General features: G+C 43.8%; 1 protein-coding gene across 2 annotated transcripts in view; it reads left to right on the forward strand.

The window, feature by feature from the left end:
* FGF12 (fibroblast growth factor 12) overlaps nucleotides 1-18,217 on the forward strand; it is a gene marked incomplete at both ends in the record, with an annotated part of 114,665 nt that extends 96,448 nt beyond the window's left edge. For both annotated transcript variants that reach the window (XM_079539739.1, XM_079539738.1), the window contains 2 exons: nucleotides 11,475-11,673; nucleotides 18,099-18,217. In XM_079539739.1, the coding sequence (XP_079395865.1) occupies nucleotides 11,475-11,673; nucleotides 18,099-18,217 (318 nt within the window). The remainder of the gene's footprint in view (nucleotides 1-11,474; nucleotides 11,674-18,098) is intronic.
* Between the last annotated feature and the right edge of the window lie 425 nt (nucleotides 18,218-18,642).

The following is an 18,642-nucleotide window of genomic DNA, read 5'->3' on the forward strand; positions in this document are numbered from 1 at the left end:
CCTTGTCAGTTGAAAGCTTGTTTTTTATGACTGACTTAAAAAGTAAAATTTCACAGCTCTCATTATTTTTCTTTTGTGCCTCCCGTGCCTTATATTTTTTTTACTGCCCTCTTCTAAGTAAAATGATCCCAATGGTGCTGTTACTTTCTGTGTATTCCAAGTGCACAGTGTTCTTGCATGTATTTCTGAGCATACTAGCAATGAGCTGATATGCTTCAGTTGGGTCAGTAGAGCTGTGGTAGTGTAAAACTAGTGATTCTTTAAGTCCAATGATTCCACTTTTTGACTGAATTTCTGCACTGCAGGTTTTCATGTTCCAAATGGTTTTGTGTTGTTTCACATTCAAGAAATATGCTGACAGTGGCTTGTGGACACACTGTTCATTGCCCGGGGTGACAGTTTTGAATGGTGTGGGACACTGTGTGCCTGTTGCTGAGCCCAGCGTTATTGGCTATGTTGCGTGCCTGTTGCTACCCCAGTGCTATGTAAAGGCACAGGTGACTGTTCAGGTCCATTAGTATGAGTACATCGTTAGATAATAGAGTTTTGCTTAATCATTTTGCTTGCATGAGGTCCCAGCTATTGGTTAAGTCAGACACCTTGGGATTTCAGGTTATCTTTGTGTCTCTTGCTCCAGGCAGCAGTCATTACGTTCCCACAGGACTTCTAATCTTCTCCTTCATTTCCCTTGTTATGAAATATCCATTTTAATTGAAACATTCATGAATCAGTGTTTATTCCTTGAACAGAATGTGTAGTCCAGCTTTAGTGCTTCATAGAAGATCCATTTCTGCTCTTGTTGCTGCATTAATGATTCATGACTTAGCATCAGTGAAAACATATGAAAACTATGAAATATTGTGGATATCAAGGAAGGACTTATGTTGATGAACAAATGGTTTCTCTTCTGTCTTTTTTTTTTTTTTTTCCCTGCTCTGGACTAGCACAGAAGAAAGCAGATGGTGACTTGTTCCTTCTCCAGTGATACAGTCAGGAAAGCCCTGAGCTTTCCTTTCCTTTCCTTCCTAATGTGTTCTAACGAACACATCAACCATTAGATTTCCTTAAAACTTATCACATTAAAAGAAGCATTTTCAGATCTGTGAAGGATTCAAGTGTGACGTGTGCTCAACTCCTGGCTTTCTGCAAGCAATGTACTGATACTCAAATGGACAGGCTCAACAAATGCCCTCTTTTCTTGCTACTGCTAACATGGTTCCTTCTTGTAATGGATGTTGGTAGGAAGTGCTTTTTTGGAAGGCTTAATGTTTTGGATAGATCAGGAGTGCACTTGTAGAGCAAATCTTCCAATTACACTCACATGCCGCTCTTTGGTTCACATCACAGAGTGCAGTCTGGATTCCTTTTGGATGATGCCAAACTGAAGGGTACCCTCAGGAGTGTCTCTTATGTGCCAGATGTTTGGTCTTTGTGGGCTGGTGGCAGACAGGCAGCCGAACCCATTGTGAAACGTGAACAGTGCAAATGCCAAACAGTCCTCACCACCAGCAGTTTTGCTTTACCCACTTGGTCCTGCACTGTAGACAAAGAGTATGTCAACTAAAATCAAATGCACACAGTGTTGAAGAGAAACCCTGGACTCATTGAGACTGTGAACTGCTCAGCTATGAATGAGATACACCAATTTTTAATTCTGGGTTGCTTTGTTGATGTGTTTTGGGTCATGTAATTTGAAGACAGTTTCAGGGTCTTCTATACATTAGTAACAGGATAAAATTATCTCCTGTTTTACTGTGCATCATGCCAAATAGAGTTGCTGTATTATATTACTCTCTCTAGAGTGACTATATTATCTTAGATTGGAAGTTGCAGTCATTAGTTGGCTTCTGAACAGAATCAGATGCCAAAGCCAATCTGAGTTCTCTAGCAAAGTGTTCAACAGAGTGAAAAATTTCGCTATAGCCACTACTGCAAAATTCCTAATGATATACTTCCATCTGTCTGATTCCTGGGAAGCAAAGAGTCAGCTGCAATGGGTCACTTGGCTGCATGAAGTGGAACAGTTTGATCTAAGCTGTGGCATAGTTTGGGTCCATTCAAAATGTGTGTGCATTGTCCACGGGTTATTTCACATCAAAATTAAAGTAACAGCAAAAAAAAAAAAAAAAAGTAAGCCAGGATGTCAGTACATACATATCGTGGAAATCTATTCACAGTATAAGTAAGCCTGGCCTTCTCTGTAAAGCACTTATAGGCTGTGAGATTTGTCAGCTCTTTCAGGCTAAGCAGAGATAGTGTGGTCAATATATGGATGGCATTTCTAACACAGCAGAGTTGGCTGATTTTCTGAATTCCCAGGAAATAAATGAACAAAGGGCTGTCTGCCTTTTGTGCCAAAGACTTATTTCTCCTCTCTCACCCAAAAATGTTCTTGAGAGCTGAGTCTCATTCATTCCTCAGGCTGAATATCCCTTTTGTTGCATGCAGCCAAAAACAGGCTCTTCATACACAATGAGCAGTTTAAAGAATTTTAGATGAGACAGTAGTCCAAAGTCTCTGGCTCAAGGACACAGAGTCTGGAGGACTCGGGACCAGCAGAAGAACCTGCTGTCAGAACTTGAAGTCAGTGCCTCGCTGACAGGGTAGGTGTTTGCCAACAGATTGTTTCCACTTGCAGTAAACGATACTGAGACCCAACAGAAACATGCCTGAAACCCCTCTGCCTTTGTAGACGTATCCCAGATGGGCGGTGCTAGATGATGAGCAGTGGGATTTGAAGCATTGGATACATGCTTTGCTTGGCTGCAGATAGAGCAGCCCCCAGCAGGAGTAGGGCAGAGAGGGTAGACCTGGCAGTTATTAGGGAAGCAGCTTGGCCTTTTATTTGGCTGGTTTGGTCATCAGAAACCATGCTGAGACACAGGCTTGGAGGCCTTGGTGGATTCCCTTCAGTCCTCCTGGTGGGCAGCAAAACTGGCCCCAACCCAAGAATATGCCACAAGCCTTTCCTTTTCTCTGCGTAGGCACCGCAGCAGCTGTAACGAGGGGGAGGCAAACACCACATGAATATTCACACTTCATAACATTTCTTTTTGGTTGTGAGATGCAGCCTGTCCAACACCAGCTCACCCCAGCCTCAGCTGATGCCTTTAGACCACAGGGCTTGTGGTTAATTGGCCAGTTGTAGCCAACCTGTCAGCACATTGTCAAAATATTAATCATCTAGCACAACTCCTTTTCAGGATGGAAGTTTTAGCAGCAAAGAAATTGAATTTCCAGCTCTGGTCATGACAGCTCTGAAATTGGTTTAATGCAGGGGAGATCTCCTCAGCGTTAGAGAAGATAGGGAGTGTGTCAGTGATGGTGTGCTTCCACCGTGTCCTGGGGTTTGAATTTAAGAGTCCAAGCAGAGAGGCTATCTCAATACATCACCAGCTTATGGTTGTAATAGGCCTGGCGAGCTCTTTGGCAAGTCCTCTTATCTCCTGCCCACATGACGTGTCACCTCAAAAAATGAAGTAGACAGAAAATTGTGCTAAAGTCTTCTCTTTTCTTCAGATCTGTGCTCAGTGTCCGGCCGTGCTGCTGGGATGAGGGCAAGCACAGCTTGTCTGTGTCTGCAGAGTCTGCCTGGCAAGGGCTGGGGCTCGCTGTGGTCCCCTTCTCCCTCATGTTGTTGTAGATGTATTACTTCATTCATGTCAGAAAGAGAGGGTCCTAACCCAAGAAAATGAACTGGAACCCTAGGGAAATAAGTTTCTCAGCTAGCTCTGACGCGTCGTGTTTTACAGAAGGCTAGGCAAGCCACTTGGTCTTCCAGTGTTCTAGACCTCTGCACAAAAAATGTAGAAGACAAAAGGTCTTCCTTCTGCCTAGGTGAGGGTGTTTTTATTGGATGCCTGTAGCACTATTAATGTGGTTTGTGCCTTCCAATATAGTTTTAATATGAATAATAAAATGATAAAGCTAATATTTACTGCTAGTTTTCCACTGAAGGCTTCTTCTTCCTATCAGGATAAAATAGTGCCGTGTTGGAAAATGCGTGATCATTATTTTAGTTTAATACATCATTGTTATTATTATCAACAGTAGTAAAAATAGCAATGTTGCAAAAGTGACCAGAGGCCCCAAGTCAACTTTTCGTGTCCTCTGCCCAGGCTGAAAGTGATGCCAGGAAACTCTCTGTCCCCAGAGAGATGACAGATTCAAAGCATCCCATCTGGCCGTGTTTCTAGGGTTCTTACATTATTATTTTTCTTCATGGTTATTTTGGGCAGTAGCAGATGAGGCAGTGAGATGCTAATTTAGGAAGTCTGTTTTTCTTGTATGCAACTAACATATCTTCATCTTGTCCCATCTTGTCTCATGATCGTTACCTTTGAATGCATAAATGTATTTCTGGATACTGCTTTGGAGTAAAGCAGGGCTAATGGCAATGTTACCAATTCCAAACACTTTGTCAGAAAAACAGAATGCAGAGAAGACAATAGGTGATATGGAATTCCTAGGTAATACACGATACTGGAATTTCACCAGATCTCCAGGCTGCCAGGAATGTGGCACCAATGCTGTCCAAAACCCTCACTTGTAGGAATCAGTTGCTTTTCTAGAAGAGTGATGCTGAACTAGATGGGCCACATGCCATGTGAATGAGCTATGCTGTGATCGCTGCTTAACAGCTCCACACTTTTAAGGCTTTACAGACCTAACTTGAAATAAGGTCCAAGATCAGAGAACAAACCAATCAATTAAAATCCAAATCTAGCTAATAATTTGAAAAGAAATGATGTAAAGTTATTTCATCCAACAATGAATTTGAATTTGGGGTTCGTCAATAACAAAAAGCATAGCATCAGGCAGAAACGTGTCATTTTTCATGTGTGTCCCATCTGTGCATTGCTCACCATGCAGCCTTTCTGAGATGACATTGTACACAGAGCTGCTCAGTTTTCTGTACTCAAATCTTTCTCTTGGAGCCTCTTCTCTCACTCAGGCTCTCCTGGGAGGCATGGAAGGGAGCAACCCAGCTTGAAGAATCATCCTGAGTTATGTTCTTGTCAGCACTCATTAAATTGAAAGCCGTGTTCCTATCAGGATTGCATGAGCAGCTGCCAAAGGCCAGTGCAGGGAATCTGTGCATATTTAACTTTATAAAGCATTTAGTAAAAATGTATCTGTGCAGTGAGCTGACCAAGAACTGAAAGCAGGAGAGCACAACGCAGAGATATTGTGGGATGCAGGGGTCTGAATTTGGCTCTCAAAAACTCATAGAGTTTCCAGGTGTGAGACCATGGCTCACGTGGATCTGTACAACCCCTTTTTGATCTGGGTAACCATCCAGCTGGAGCAGGATGGAGCTTGGCATGTCGTGCAGAATCTGTTGTGGGTCTGGGGGATTTTAAGTGAAGCCAACACAACACATATCTACCCTGGACACAGAGTTTTCCTGCGAAAGTAAGAGTAAATGGCCTTCTAGTTATGGTTTTCAGGGGCAGTAAGTTGGATTGCTATTTAATGTTGCTTCCCAGCTGTCAGAGCTGGGAATCAGACTGGCATAGATGGGGATTTATGTGAAAATGTGCTCCCTTCGACCCACAGATGATTCAGAAAGAGCCAGAATACTTGTAGATAACCATATTGTTTCCTCAAGTATATCTACTCTGAAGCGGGGCTGTGTGCTCCCATGTAGCAGCTTGTTATTTTAAAACTTATCTGTTCTCTCCTACTTCTAAAAGGCCACCAGGAAGGCTTGTCACCAATCTCTTATGGAGCTAGAAGGGGGAGGAAAAGTGGAGTGTGAACAGTGAATATCACCTGCCATCTGGACAAAGATGGGATGAGATGTAAAGTTTGGATGCGGTTTTGCGTTTCTTGATCACATGCCAAGAGAGAGCTCAGCTACAGTTATTTTAAAGCATTTCCAGGCAGAGGCAACCCTGGGCCACGGTGTAAGCTACATGGAGCAGTACACTGCTGTAGTCTCAGTGGGGCTTATCCTGTGGACAGGGCCTACATGTCCTGGGAATAAGAGTATGCTATGGTATGAGATTTGTGGTCACAAACTCCCAGGTATTTAAAGAATTGTCACACCTTTAAATGGGAGTTGGATATTGACATTTCATCTGGGATCTCACACGTCTGTGGGAATCCAGCGCCTTTGTTTATCCACTCAGGTGGATGCACACTGATACCCGTGATGAGCTTCTCGTTGCTCGTGGCATCAAAGAGGTGTTAATTAAACCTTGCTCTGACTGAGGTCATTGAAGTGGGTTTTTAAGGAACCCCAGGTGCTTTGCTGCAGTGCTATCCTCTCCCTTGGGACAGAGCAATGCTTGTGCAGACTGAGTGATCCAAGTGTTCCATGGGCTGCCTCCACAACCACAACGCAATGTTGAGAGCAGTGCTTTGATTCCCTAAACATAGAGCCATAGAATCGTAGAATCATTAAGGTTGGAAAAGATTGCCAAGATCATCTAGTCCAACTGTCCATCTACCACCAACATTACCCATTAAACCAAGTCCCTAAGTACACATCCCCATATTTCTTGAACACCCCCAAGGACAGTGATTCCACCACGTCTCTGGGCAGCCTGTGCCAGTGCATCACCACTCTTTTGGAGAATTTTTTCCTAATATCCAACCTGAACTTACCCTGGCACAACATAAGGCCATCAGCTCCTCTTGGAGAATAGGCCAACCCACACTTCCCTATAACCTCCTTTCATGGAGGTGTACAGAGCAAAATGTATTTTAATTGACTTTGATGGACTTCGAACTCTCAAATCTAAACACTAACATCAGTAAACATCCTGAGTCATATTCTCTAGGAGGAAATCTTTGCCATATGTAGGTTTTGGTGCAGTTAAAGGCTTTTATCCCATCTGAAGATCTGGCTCAGTAATTGTGCAGAACATAAAAAAGAAACCCGTGAGTGCTGTAAAAGAGGGAAACTGTTACTCTGGGAGTGTGTTGGTTAGGTATTTCTGCACTCATAATTAACATTCTCTTCCTAAACTGTAGCACAAACTACTTGCAGAATGGGCTTTTTCTTTTATTGCTGCTTGTTTCGCTAACTAAATTTATTAAGTCATTGGGTTTGCATGTGAATGTGTACATTTTCTATTATATTCTGGGTTATAATAAAAGGAGATATTCAGGGGAAAAAAAAAAAAAAAAAAGAAAAAAAAAGAGTTGCTGCTTCATTGGAGCAGTACCAGGACTGTGACACCATTGGGATGGCATATTTTGAAGGAGCTGAGATATCCAAGCAGAGCTGTGCATTCCCAGAATACTCTCTGCTTCCTGCAGGGTTTGTGCCTGGAAGTCCACATTTCCATCTGCAGATGGCAGGAGACACTGCTGGGGTCAAAGATAAATTAAACATCGTATTTTTCTAAAACAGGAATAGCTGTTGGGGCAAATCATGGTACCTTACACCCTCTCTGAGCACGTCTGTTGCACTAAGAACAAAAATCAAAATGCCAGTTACATCCATTCAGCTACTTTCTGTGTTGCAAAGTGTCATTGAACGTGGTCTCCCTAATTTTGTATGTGATAGGTGCCATTTTACTTTTTTCCTAAACTGTGAAATTTCCAATCAAGCTACTGTTAGCACAAATGAGGTCTGTGTTTGTTTTTCAAAGCAAGTCTAATTACTCTGTCTTAGTGGAATTGCCTCTTGTACAAGTGTTTGAGATACAGAAAGCAAGTTGCAGGGAAATGCTATTCATTTTGCATGTAAATTGTTAACATTTCTTGTGCAAATATTTCATGCAAGTTTTTAGCTTAACAATTAAAAAAAAAAAAAAAAAAAAGAAAAAAGATCTGCTTTTGCAAATCACTTCCAGCAGTATCTGTTGATATTTAACAAAATGTCTCAGACCCATAATCTCGAAACAGTGAAAAAATAAATGTATTTATTTACTTTCTACCCTAAAAGTAATTTAGTCAAGAATACTATACCTACACTATTGTATATACTATACTCTACTACTATACCTATACCTATACTTGACTAATGGTATAGTCAAGAATACTATACCATTATTTCTGGAGGAGGTTGTAGGGGGACAGTCTGAGGGTCCCTTTGCTGTTTTACCCTTTGCTAGATGGGACTCCCCATCTAGCACATTTAATTAACACTGAAATAATTTTAAAAACCAAAACAAACATAAAGATCTGGACAATAGTTCAGTGGTTTTCCCAAACGACCTTTAGTTATCTCTGATTTCAACCCATGCAGTGGCTCTTGCTCAGAACTGTTAGTGTGAAGTCTGTCCTATTCACCTACACTCTGCTTTCTTCCAAGCTCTTCTCAGCTCAAGATAACTGAACCAGCAGTTCCCACCTGATTTGACATAATTGCCACAATTAATTTTGACAATAAAGCTCATAGATAGGTTCTGTCATTAATATCCTGAGATGCTTTCATTATGGGGAGGCACAAAGTAAGAGATATGGGCAGGAACCAAGTGACATGACATAGCCATACCTTGTAAACTTTGGAGGCTAGACATTGGCCACCAAGGAGGTATCAATGAAGAAAAACATAAGGATGCATGTGCTATCACCTTGGCAGAGTGCCCTGAATGCTGCTTGTCTGCCCCATCTCTTTTCTGTGAAGACCACAGGGATTGTCAATAAGTACAAGGAATTGCCCCATAGTGTGTGTTTGTCTCTGTGTGGCACAGTGTTGATAATGGGGTGTTGTATGTAATAAGAAAAATAATAATAGTGAATACAACTAGAACTCTGCTGGGTTTTCTTAAACCTACCTAACGGAGAGAACTGTGTTTTGATGGTGTTGCCATATTTCAGCTAATTTATAGGAGGTGAAGAAGCAACCAGCCAAATCACAGAAACAATCAAAAAGGTTTATTTGCTTGAGTAATTTCAGGGGAGATTAAACATATGATGAAAATGACTATTTCTGCTTTAGTTTTTATGTCTTCATTAAAAATGTCCACTTCACAGATAACATAATTTTGCTTCTTCAATGGTGCATTAATGGCGATAGGTCAAGAAGGAATGGCTTCAAGTTGTGCCAGGGGAGGTTCGGGTTGGATATTAAGAAAAATTTCTTCTCTGTAAGAGTGATGGTGCACTGGCACAGGCTGCCCAAGAAGGTGGTGGGGTCACCATCCTTAGAGGTGTTCAAAAACCATGGAGATGCAGCACTGAGGGACGTGGGCATTGGGCAGTATTGGTGGTAGTGGATGGCTGAACTGGATAATCTCAGAGGTCTTTTCCAACCTTCATGATTCTGTGATTCTCTGATTCTAAGTGGATATGTGGTATGAAGTGATTTCATGAGCTGTATGACAGAAAACAATATTACATAATGATAATTTTAAAAGAGATGTTTACATGAACACTTGATCTTAAATCACTTATAAATAAAAATCTAGATATCTTTTTCTTTCTATAATCACAATTTCAATATGCAGTAGTTTTTATATTTCTGCTTCATTGAGAATAAAGAACTGTCCTTGTTCCACGTTGAAATAAAAACAAGCATTGAAAATCCAAACATACCATAGAATCATAGGTCATTTGAGTTGGAAGGAACTCTTTAAAAGTTGCCTAGTGCAACTCCCGTGCTTGGCAAATTCCATATTCTGGGGAAGTCAGTGGTTACCTTTCCCCAAGTAAAAACTTTCCAGTTCAGATAAGGAGAATTTTGTTAAAACAGTTATACTGGTGGGGCAGCCAGGATGTGGTAAAGGGGCTGAGTGCCCAACCTGATTGCAGGGATGCTCCCATGCATTGTGGGGTTTGCTGCCTGGCTGGCCCAGATGAAAGCCATATGGGCTGGGCGTTGGCTCCGGGTTAGCACATCTTCTGCAGCCAGGCACAGCCTGCAGATAAAGAGCAGATTTGAGGGGTGCTTAAATGATGATCTTCTGGAAAACTACTTTAAGCACTGTGTTATAGTGCTCTAAGTCATCCAGATCTCTCTCAACTTGTTTCACTCCCTCTTCCTAAAATATTTCTCCAGCAAGGAAGACTCCCTTAGATAAGGCAAAACAACTCAATGGGCTGAAAGTGTTTTTATGCACATGGTGCTGATTGACGCAAGCTTCACGAATGCAGCACAGCTCTGTGCTTTCTATTCTGCTTTATCTTTGGTGGTTTCAAGCCTGCCCGGCTCTGCAGGTCTGCTGAACACGGGATTTATTGTCAGGCCAACAACACTTTATATAACCCCTGGAGCACTGGGGAATACATGCCTGAATGTTGCTGAATGTTCAAAATGTTCACTCTTAAAATGAGGTCTGCAGTAAATGTGTGGCATTACTCCAGATGCTTTGCTTGAATGTTGGTCGTGAGTTTTCCATTGGGGAGGATAGAGAAGCTCCGTAAGAACTCTGAGTGGCAATGGCCTGGGAGGGAGCATTGTTGTCCTGGAGCAGCACTGCCTTCATCATGGGCCTCCAAGATGTTTTCCCTGGGTTGTGCAAGATGATAATATATTAGCTTTAGAAAAGTTTGAGGGGCTTTTGTGTAATTTTGGCTTTCTTTATTTGTTTATTTGGTTGGTTGCATTTGTTTGGTTTTTTTTTTCTTGCAAAGAATATCATCATTTTAAGAAACCCAATGGGAGCATTTACTTCACTAGGATGAATTTTCATTTAAGTCTGGGAAAAAGAACGCACCTCAGACCAGTAACCGATGTCTGTCTTAGTGAAGAGTTGGAAGCTGCTGGCAGAGTCCCATGGGCAGCCAGCTCTTTTCAAGGAGGCTTAATGTTATTTCCCTGTTGTAAAAACCTTGAGAAGTTTGCAGGACACAGCAAGGTACCAGACCAGTTCTCTGTGTCTGAATTTACATCTTTATCAAAAGATTTTCAAGCTTTGTGCCAGCATTTCCTCCTGCCTTTTTTGAAAACAAGTAAGTTTGTTACTTGATTTTTGTACTCCCACTTCTCCATACCCACTTACCTGATCCTGACAAGCTGCCTTTTGCCTGGAAGTATTTATAGAATCTCAGTGTTTTAGGCACTGCACGTTGCACATTTCTTGCCCATCATGCAGAAGGCAAAAGCGAAACCAGAGGGATGCCCTGGAAGTAGCAGTGAGCAGCAAAGCTGTTTCTTTGCTTCCCAGCTCTGTGGGCTTTTTTTTGCGTAGTACTTCAGTCCCAAGTCCTTATAGATGAGACCTGGGAGAGCATACACACTTCACAGTAAGTCACACAAACAATGGCATTGCTCTGGCTGGGTTTGAGAGCTTGCTGGGACACAAATTCTTGACTTCTGCACATTTTTCAAGCCTGTTCACTGTGGGTGGTTTTGTAAACCACACCTCTGCCCTGTCAGGGAAACAAAGCCTTCTTTTTCAGTGGGGACTTTTCTGGATGAGTACTGTTGCTGATGCCTGTTGTTTTCTATTGTTAAACTGACTGCAATGCGTGACTGTCGTGTATCGCTCAGTGATGCCTAATCCAGGAAATCAGTGATTAATCTTTTCACCGCTTTTTCTTCTCTCTCTGTCTCTTTCTCTCTTTCACTGCAGGATGTTTTCACACCAGAGTGCAAATTTAAGGAATCTGTCTTTGAAAACTACTACGTTATTTATTCTTCCACGCTGTATCGGCAGCAAGAATCCGGACGAGCGTGGTTCCTGGGACTCAATAAAGAAGGTCAAATTATGAAGGGAAACCGGGTGAAAAAAACCAAACCCTCATCACATTTTGTACCCAAACCCATTGAAGGTATGGAATCTCTCCTTCCATCCATGTGTTGTACAGGGTGGGTGAGCTGGCAGGTGCAGATTTGGGGCTGCATGGATTTGGGTGCTGGGGAGCACTTTTGGAGTGCTGGGCTGCACTGCTGGCATTTCATTCATTTTCCTTCTCACGTAAAAAACTCTGCATGTTATCACAGCCTGAGGCTTCAGTGGAAGTTGAATTTTTGCCCGTTTACTGACAGTACAGTGCTGAAGTGTGCCATGGGCTCATGCCATGGCATTTTTTATGGGCTGGCATCTGGTAGATGAAGAGATGTACTGTAACAAGCTTAGTCTTTATCAGGTACTAACTTGATTTTGGAAACAAGCAATTGTCCCTTTTCTGTTACTAGTAAATTCAAGAGAAATTCAGCTCTGCATTCACAAGTATTTGCAGCCTTTGCACAGAAGATGGAGGTGGTGGAAAAACAGAGAATGCCACAGGTGTGCTTCTCCTGTTCTTGTTTTCAGTGACTTTTCTGCAGCTGGAAGCCAATTGGAGGCAGCAGCAGGGCAGCCTTCCTCAGCTTTGGTTTCTGCTGAAGACCGGGGCCTGCTTCAGCAGGAGCTTGGGTTCCATTCCTCTCCTGCCTTGGCTAGGAAGAGGTTTTACAGGTGCTAGCTGTCCCAGCTGGGTTTCCAGCTCCTTCTGATGGCTCTTTGCTATCTGGTTGTCTGTTGGCACTGAGCAGAGCCTTGGAATCCAGATTTCTTCCCCAGTGCAGCATGTGTGGTGTCTGTTGAATGGCTCAGTAGTTGTCTTCTGCATGTGTTAAAGTAGGCCATTCCTGCGGCTCTCCTCACAGCAGGATTCACCGTAACAGAGGTGCCTGGCCGCAGCGGAGTTCTCATTGCAGCAAGTGCTGCTCCAGCTTTCATTTTGAAAAAATAAACCCAGCCCAAGAGCTTCCCTTTCCTGCAGTTGCCTCCTCCCACGCTCGCTTCAATCACAGCTGTCACATAACCTCCTGAGCGAGTGAACGCTTTGGAAGTTGGCAGCCAAATGAAGGGCTCCTCCACCCCTTCCCTCCTCCACATGCTTTGCAGGCGGCCTCTGCTGCATCAAAGAGCTGGCAGCCGCCCAAGCCCGGGCATGTGTCAGCTTCCCAAAGCGTTCAGCTGTCTGGGACTATGGCTCCAGACGGAGGGCTCTGTTCCCAAGCCCAAGATTCACTGTCAGTAGCAGAGGGCTGGAGTAAAACGTGCTCAGCTCCACGTGACTTGTCTGTGCTGCATCCATCAAAGTCTCCGCAAGCAGAGCTTGCAAGTGGAGATGTGAGAGAAAAGGGGCAACTTCTGCCCTGGTTTAACAGCATCTTTCTCTTTGACATGACTAGAAAGAACGATTGAAAGCACTCTTCTGCTGTACTTGCATGTCCCTTCTGCTGAGCACCGCAGCATGTCCCAGCGTGTGTGCTTGGCTGCTTTTTCAGGCTGGTGCTGTGCTGCTTCCATCTGCAGTATGTACACAGGTTTGCTTTTGCTCAGGTCCCACCGCCAGCATTAACACTGTGACACAGTGCTGACATGGTGATGTGTGCACAGAGGATTTGGGTCCTGTGGAAAGGAGTAGTGTCACATGCAGTGCTAGGAATCACTTCACCCACCACTTCAATGGCAATTATCTCTGAACTGAAACTTCCCAGCTGATTGCTGTGTGCAGAAGAATTATGCAGCAGCTCAGTGAAGGGAACATTTGCAGGAAAAGGAATCACAGAAAAGCCCAGATTGCTCCTGTAGCATTGACTCCTGTTGCTTCATACTGCTTTCTGAATTTAGAAGCTCTTTCCTCAGAATTGCAAATGGCCAGTAAGCTAATGAATAAGTATGAAATGTCCTCCCAAGGAACTTTTGTATATATGTATATATATATATATATATATATATATATATATATATACATACACAGTTCTGCCTGGGTGTGCATTCATATATACAGTTCTATGCTGTGCTAATCCTGCAGAGTGCTTTGTCTCCTGTAGGCTGTCAGATGCTGGGGCTGTTCTGTGCAAAGCCACTGGAAGGGTTTCTGCGTTTGGTTTGCACAAGGAGTTAGGTTTGGTCTAGTGGAGGTAGGATGTGCTTGTTTGTTTTTGAAAATCGCACCAAGCTTAATCAATATAAAAGCACAAAAAAAACGTAGTGAGTAATAATGGGAAACGTTCAGTTCCTCTCCCATCTGTGTGCTGGCAAAGCCAAGGCAAACAGCCTGACTGTCAGCAGTTAATGTATGGTGTGAGGCCACTCTTGGTTAAAAACACACATACGCAACCCACTTCTTTTGATATTTCTGATCGCTGATCATTTGGGCTAAATGAGCCTTTAAAGAGCAGACATATAGATTGAACCAGACTGCGCAAGAAACTAGCTTGGGTATAATTGTCACTTGGACACCAAGCTATCTTTTACAGCAATTTCAATCTCTTTAAGTGTCTGCATTGATTAGTACTGGACAAACACATCTATTGTGCCTCTTGTTTTTTCCATCTCAACTAATGGGAGACTCTTCCAGTCCTTTAAGTAAAATTTCTATCAGATGCTTTTTGTGAATGAGCTCTGCTGTTTTTAGTTCCCTCTCCTTGAAGATATCATTTCCAGACTCTTCTACCACAAGAGCTCTCACTGGTCCTAACTCCAGTGTATATGGTGTGGCACATCTGGCCCTTCTTCCTCCCTCTGAGTCAGCTGGGGCTGCCCCTGACTCTGGACTCCTGGTGCCTCAGCCCTTAGGCCTTGGACACGTGTCAGTTGTTAAGAACAAGACATGTTGATGACTGGCCTACCACTCTACCAATCTGTGTTAAACACAGCTCCTCTTTTGTACCTGTCTTTCAGATAGACAGGCTTTGGTATGTTCTCTGCCCTATACTAACTCATTTGTTCATCTATCAAACTGCTAATCATTTTATTAGACGGCAAACGCGCTGTATTTTAACCATGCTTTTGCTTGGCCATTTGTCATCCTGCGCTGGCTCCCACCTGAGCACGCTGACTCCATCTGGCAGCATCCTGCACATCCAGCCGCCTGGCAGCCGCCAGCTCAGACAGCTCTGAAATGCATCAGCTGGGCCTGGGGTAGGAACACAGTAATTAGAGGCAGAAAACAAGAGCGCATAATCACTCACTGCCTCCTGCCCCTAGCTGTTGCTCAGATAATTAATTCTCTCCACCAGAGCATTAGCTAATGTGGCCGCTGCTGCAGCGGCATTCGGAGCTGTGCCCAGACCTGCCTCTTGCTTAGAAAAATCTCAGCTCCTCCAAACTCCTGAGACCTAGGGTAGGGAAAGCCATCTACATGGATGTATCTAAGCCCCTTTAATAATCTTTTCCTTGTATTCTAGAGAAAGGCGGTGAGGAGCGCGTAGGCACCTCCAAACCTCTTCCTGTTGCAGCGATGCCAAGTGAAGCATGCAGGGTTTGGGACACATTATGTGCTTCCTGAGCACTGCTAGTCCCTGTGCCCAGGGAGACAGCACAGGGTGCATTTAGCTTCCCTGCAAGGGCGGTGTGCTGATGCTGTGCTCAGAAAGCAGCAGTGAGCCATCAATCCTGTATCAGCACACAGGAGAGAGGATCACCTGTCCCTGGGTGAAAGCAGCCCCATCTTGCTTTCAGTCTTTAGAGGGGATGCTCCCCCCTTGTTTGCCCCCCCTAGACCTCTCCCTGCCTACCTGCTTGCAGAATTCTTTATATATGCAGAGCAGCCTGCATCAAGAGGTGCAGGTACCAGGCAGGGCACAGCCCTGCTCCCACTCTCCCCATTCCACGCAGTGGATCAGGCTCACGGCATTTCCCAATTAAAGCATGAATATGGATGCGTTGATTAGAATCTGGAACACAGGAGCTGATTATCTGATTGAAGCTCCAAAGCATTCGCTGGGTTTGCAGACATGGAGGGCTGTATTTGGTTTGGTGTGTGGGTGGGGGTGGGTGGGAGAAGCAGGAGGAGAGCTTGTTCTCACCAAATTGCTCATCCTTCCCAAGCTGCCTGGTGCTCTGTGCACACAGCCTCACTCTGTCCTTACAACCCCATGCACACACATCCGTGTACAAATACCCAGGCAATATTTAGTGCCGTACAAATTCTGCATACCACACTGATATGGGTGTATCTAAATACTGAAAATACACAGGTCTCATGCTGCTGTAGGTTTTCTGGCATGGTTTGTTGGCACAGCCTGTCTCATACTTAGGCTTTGACAGCACTGAGTGAAAAGCATACTGAGCAGCCTCCAGCCCTACCCCCTGTCAGTGCTCACAGCATCTGCTGGAGTGGAGGATTAACCTCTAATTCCTGCCTTGTTTGCTTGCTAGGTACAGGGTTTCCTTAATTTTCAGTTGCATGGTGTTCACTTCTGCAGCCTGATTTGTATTCGTGACTCTGTGGCCAGTGATGATGCAAAAACCTCGACTGTGCCTTGAATTTCTCTGCATTTCTTTGTCCTTGTGGGCATTGAATTCATCTCCCATTGCCCAGCTGGAATACTGAGGCTTGAAGCTGGGTGTTGACTGTAATGCACACAGCTGCTTGGGAAGGACCCATGCAAATGCCTATGGCTCAAGCCTGGACCTGAGGCTGAAGAAGTTAGGACTGGGGCAGAACTTGGCACAGTACAGGTGCATCAGCAGCACAAACCCACATTTCTGATGGGAGAGCATCACATCAGAAAATGAGATCCATCTCAGGAGTGATGTGCATCCCGAGGGTCATCAAAAGACCGTGTAGCTCGGGCTAAGAGATCACGCAGGAACATGAGCACAGGTTTTCCTCCATTACTAACCTTCATCATGTTGTTCTTTAAGCTTTCTCTGTCCAGTGTTAGGCCCCTTGAGCTGCACTGTGGGCAGACATAAGGCTGTTGTGATGGTGGCGCTATGGCACACCAGGAAAAGTTGAGGGACAAGCGTGAAAAGCGCCACAGAGTGAGGGGCAGCTCTACTGCTATGGGACCAGTGTGCTGCATGCTGTCCTTGCAGCATTAAGATAGCAGGGTTCCAAGCAACCTTGGCATTGCTCATTCCGGCCCAAATGCATTGGATAAATTACACATTTTCTCTCTTTTTTTTTCTCATGTTCATCAAATAACAGTGCAGCATTGACACTTTGCAGTGCAGGCCCTGCCTTCCAGATGCACTGTGAGGCCCAGTGTGTGTTTGTGGGTATGTCTGAACTGCTCTGAAAGCTTTGTGTGAAAGATACTCTATGACTCTATGAGAAAAGTCATATTTTTTCAATGTTCATATATTCAGTGAGATATCCCTCCCATTAATACACAGTTGACTGCACTTTATCTCTGTCCTATATTGTTGCACACTGCTATCACTGTTTGTCAAGCGAGGAGTAGAATGCAGAGCAATAATGTCATTTGTAGCCTGCCTCTAATTGCCAGAATTTATTTGCAAATCAGGGAGGTTATAAACATTATTAATATTAAAATATAAATTTTCCTATATGTGGGGTATTTGTTTCATCTATTCAGATAATTTTTGAAATTTTCCTGTTGTTGAGCACTCTGAAGTGAAAGCTCTGTCCATCCTATGGTTCTACAATAGGAAGCAGTGCATAATCAGTTATTTCCATCCTAATTTTTGCAAAAATGAAGGTAAAAGAGTTGAAGGCCGGACCTGTCTCAGGCTCTCAACTTCAGAGTATGTGCCCTTGGAGTACCTCTGTATTTCCATCCCTTCCACAGCTCACCACATTTACGAAGAGCTCCACAGAGCTGTTCCTTTTGGTGTTACCCACTGGGCTGTCCTCAAGCCATCAAGGTGTGCTGGCTCAGGGCAAGCACTGGCACACCTCAGTGGCACAAGGACAGCCACTTTGCCTTTGCTATTTTGCCTTGGCTATTGACTGATAGGGAAGAACTAGCGCTGAGAACAGAACTCAGGCTTTGGCTGAAGGCACCAAATGGGCTTCAGTCACCACTTCAGGACCCAGAGCTTCACACCCAGAATGTCTGGGTGGCTCAGAGGCAAGCATGGCTTTGATTCAAGACTCTCAGAATCTTCACGTCAGAGATTAAGGACTGGGGAACAGGTAATCCTCAAACCTGATAATGGATGATAAAAGCATCTTGAGACAATGCCTGGTGCTGTGAACTGGAATGCTTATTTTATGTATATAACATATTAAAAAATAGTAAAGCATAGAAAGCCTCGACTGACTTACCATGGAGAAGCAGAAATCCCTTGTTTCTGTCTGTGCCTCTGGAAGGATCTGGCTAGCAGCAAAGGCAGATAGCAGATCTTGCTTGGTAAGAGGATCCTCCAGTGGGTCACTGAGGCTTTTGTGTGTCTGCATTTGTGTAGTATTGGGGTGAGGACTTCAGTCTCGCATACAGACAGCTCATGGTGGTCAGTGATGCTGTGACTTCAGGGCTGCTAACGGGTTGTCTTTTCTGTTTGCAGTGTGCATGTACAGAGAGCCATCGCTGCATGAAATTGGAGAAAAACAAGGACGCTCTAGAAAAAGTTCAGGGACACCAACCATGAACGGAGGCAAAGTCGTTAACCAAGACTCGACATAGCTGACAAACACCCTCCCTCCCTCCAGCTCCTCCCTTCCCACCCACCTTCCCACCCCACCCAGCGAACCCACACTGAGAGGACGACAGCTGAGCAAGGCAGGACCTACGGTAGTGGCTAGGAGCCCGAACTCCAGGAGCTTTCTTTGTGTAGGATGAGGAAACTGAACCCCAGATCTTGCCTGTTGCAACGTTTTAAAAAAACAAAATAAAAAACACACACACACGCAAAAAAAAAAAAAAAAAAAAAAAAAAAAAAAAAAAAAAGTGAAGAAAAAAATGTTTTAAATCAGGACTTCCATTAACATTTTCAAAGCAAACTGTTTGCTCTGTGATCAAAGGGGGAAAAAAGAAAAAAGGTCTCATCTCTGCATAATAATAATAATAACAACAACTAATAAATACAATAATAATAAATAAAGATGTTA

The sequence above is a fragment of the Tetrao urogallus genome (genome assembly GCF_951394365.1).
Source record: "Tetrao urogallus genome assembly, chromosome: 9".
Lineage (NCBI taxonomy): Eukaryota > Metazoa > Chordata > Aves > Galliformes > Phasianidae > Tetrao > Tetrao urogallus.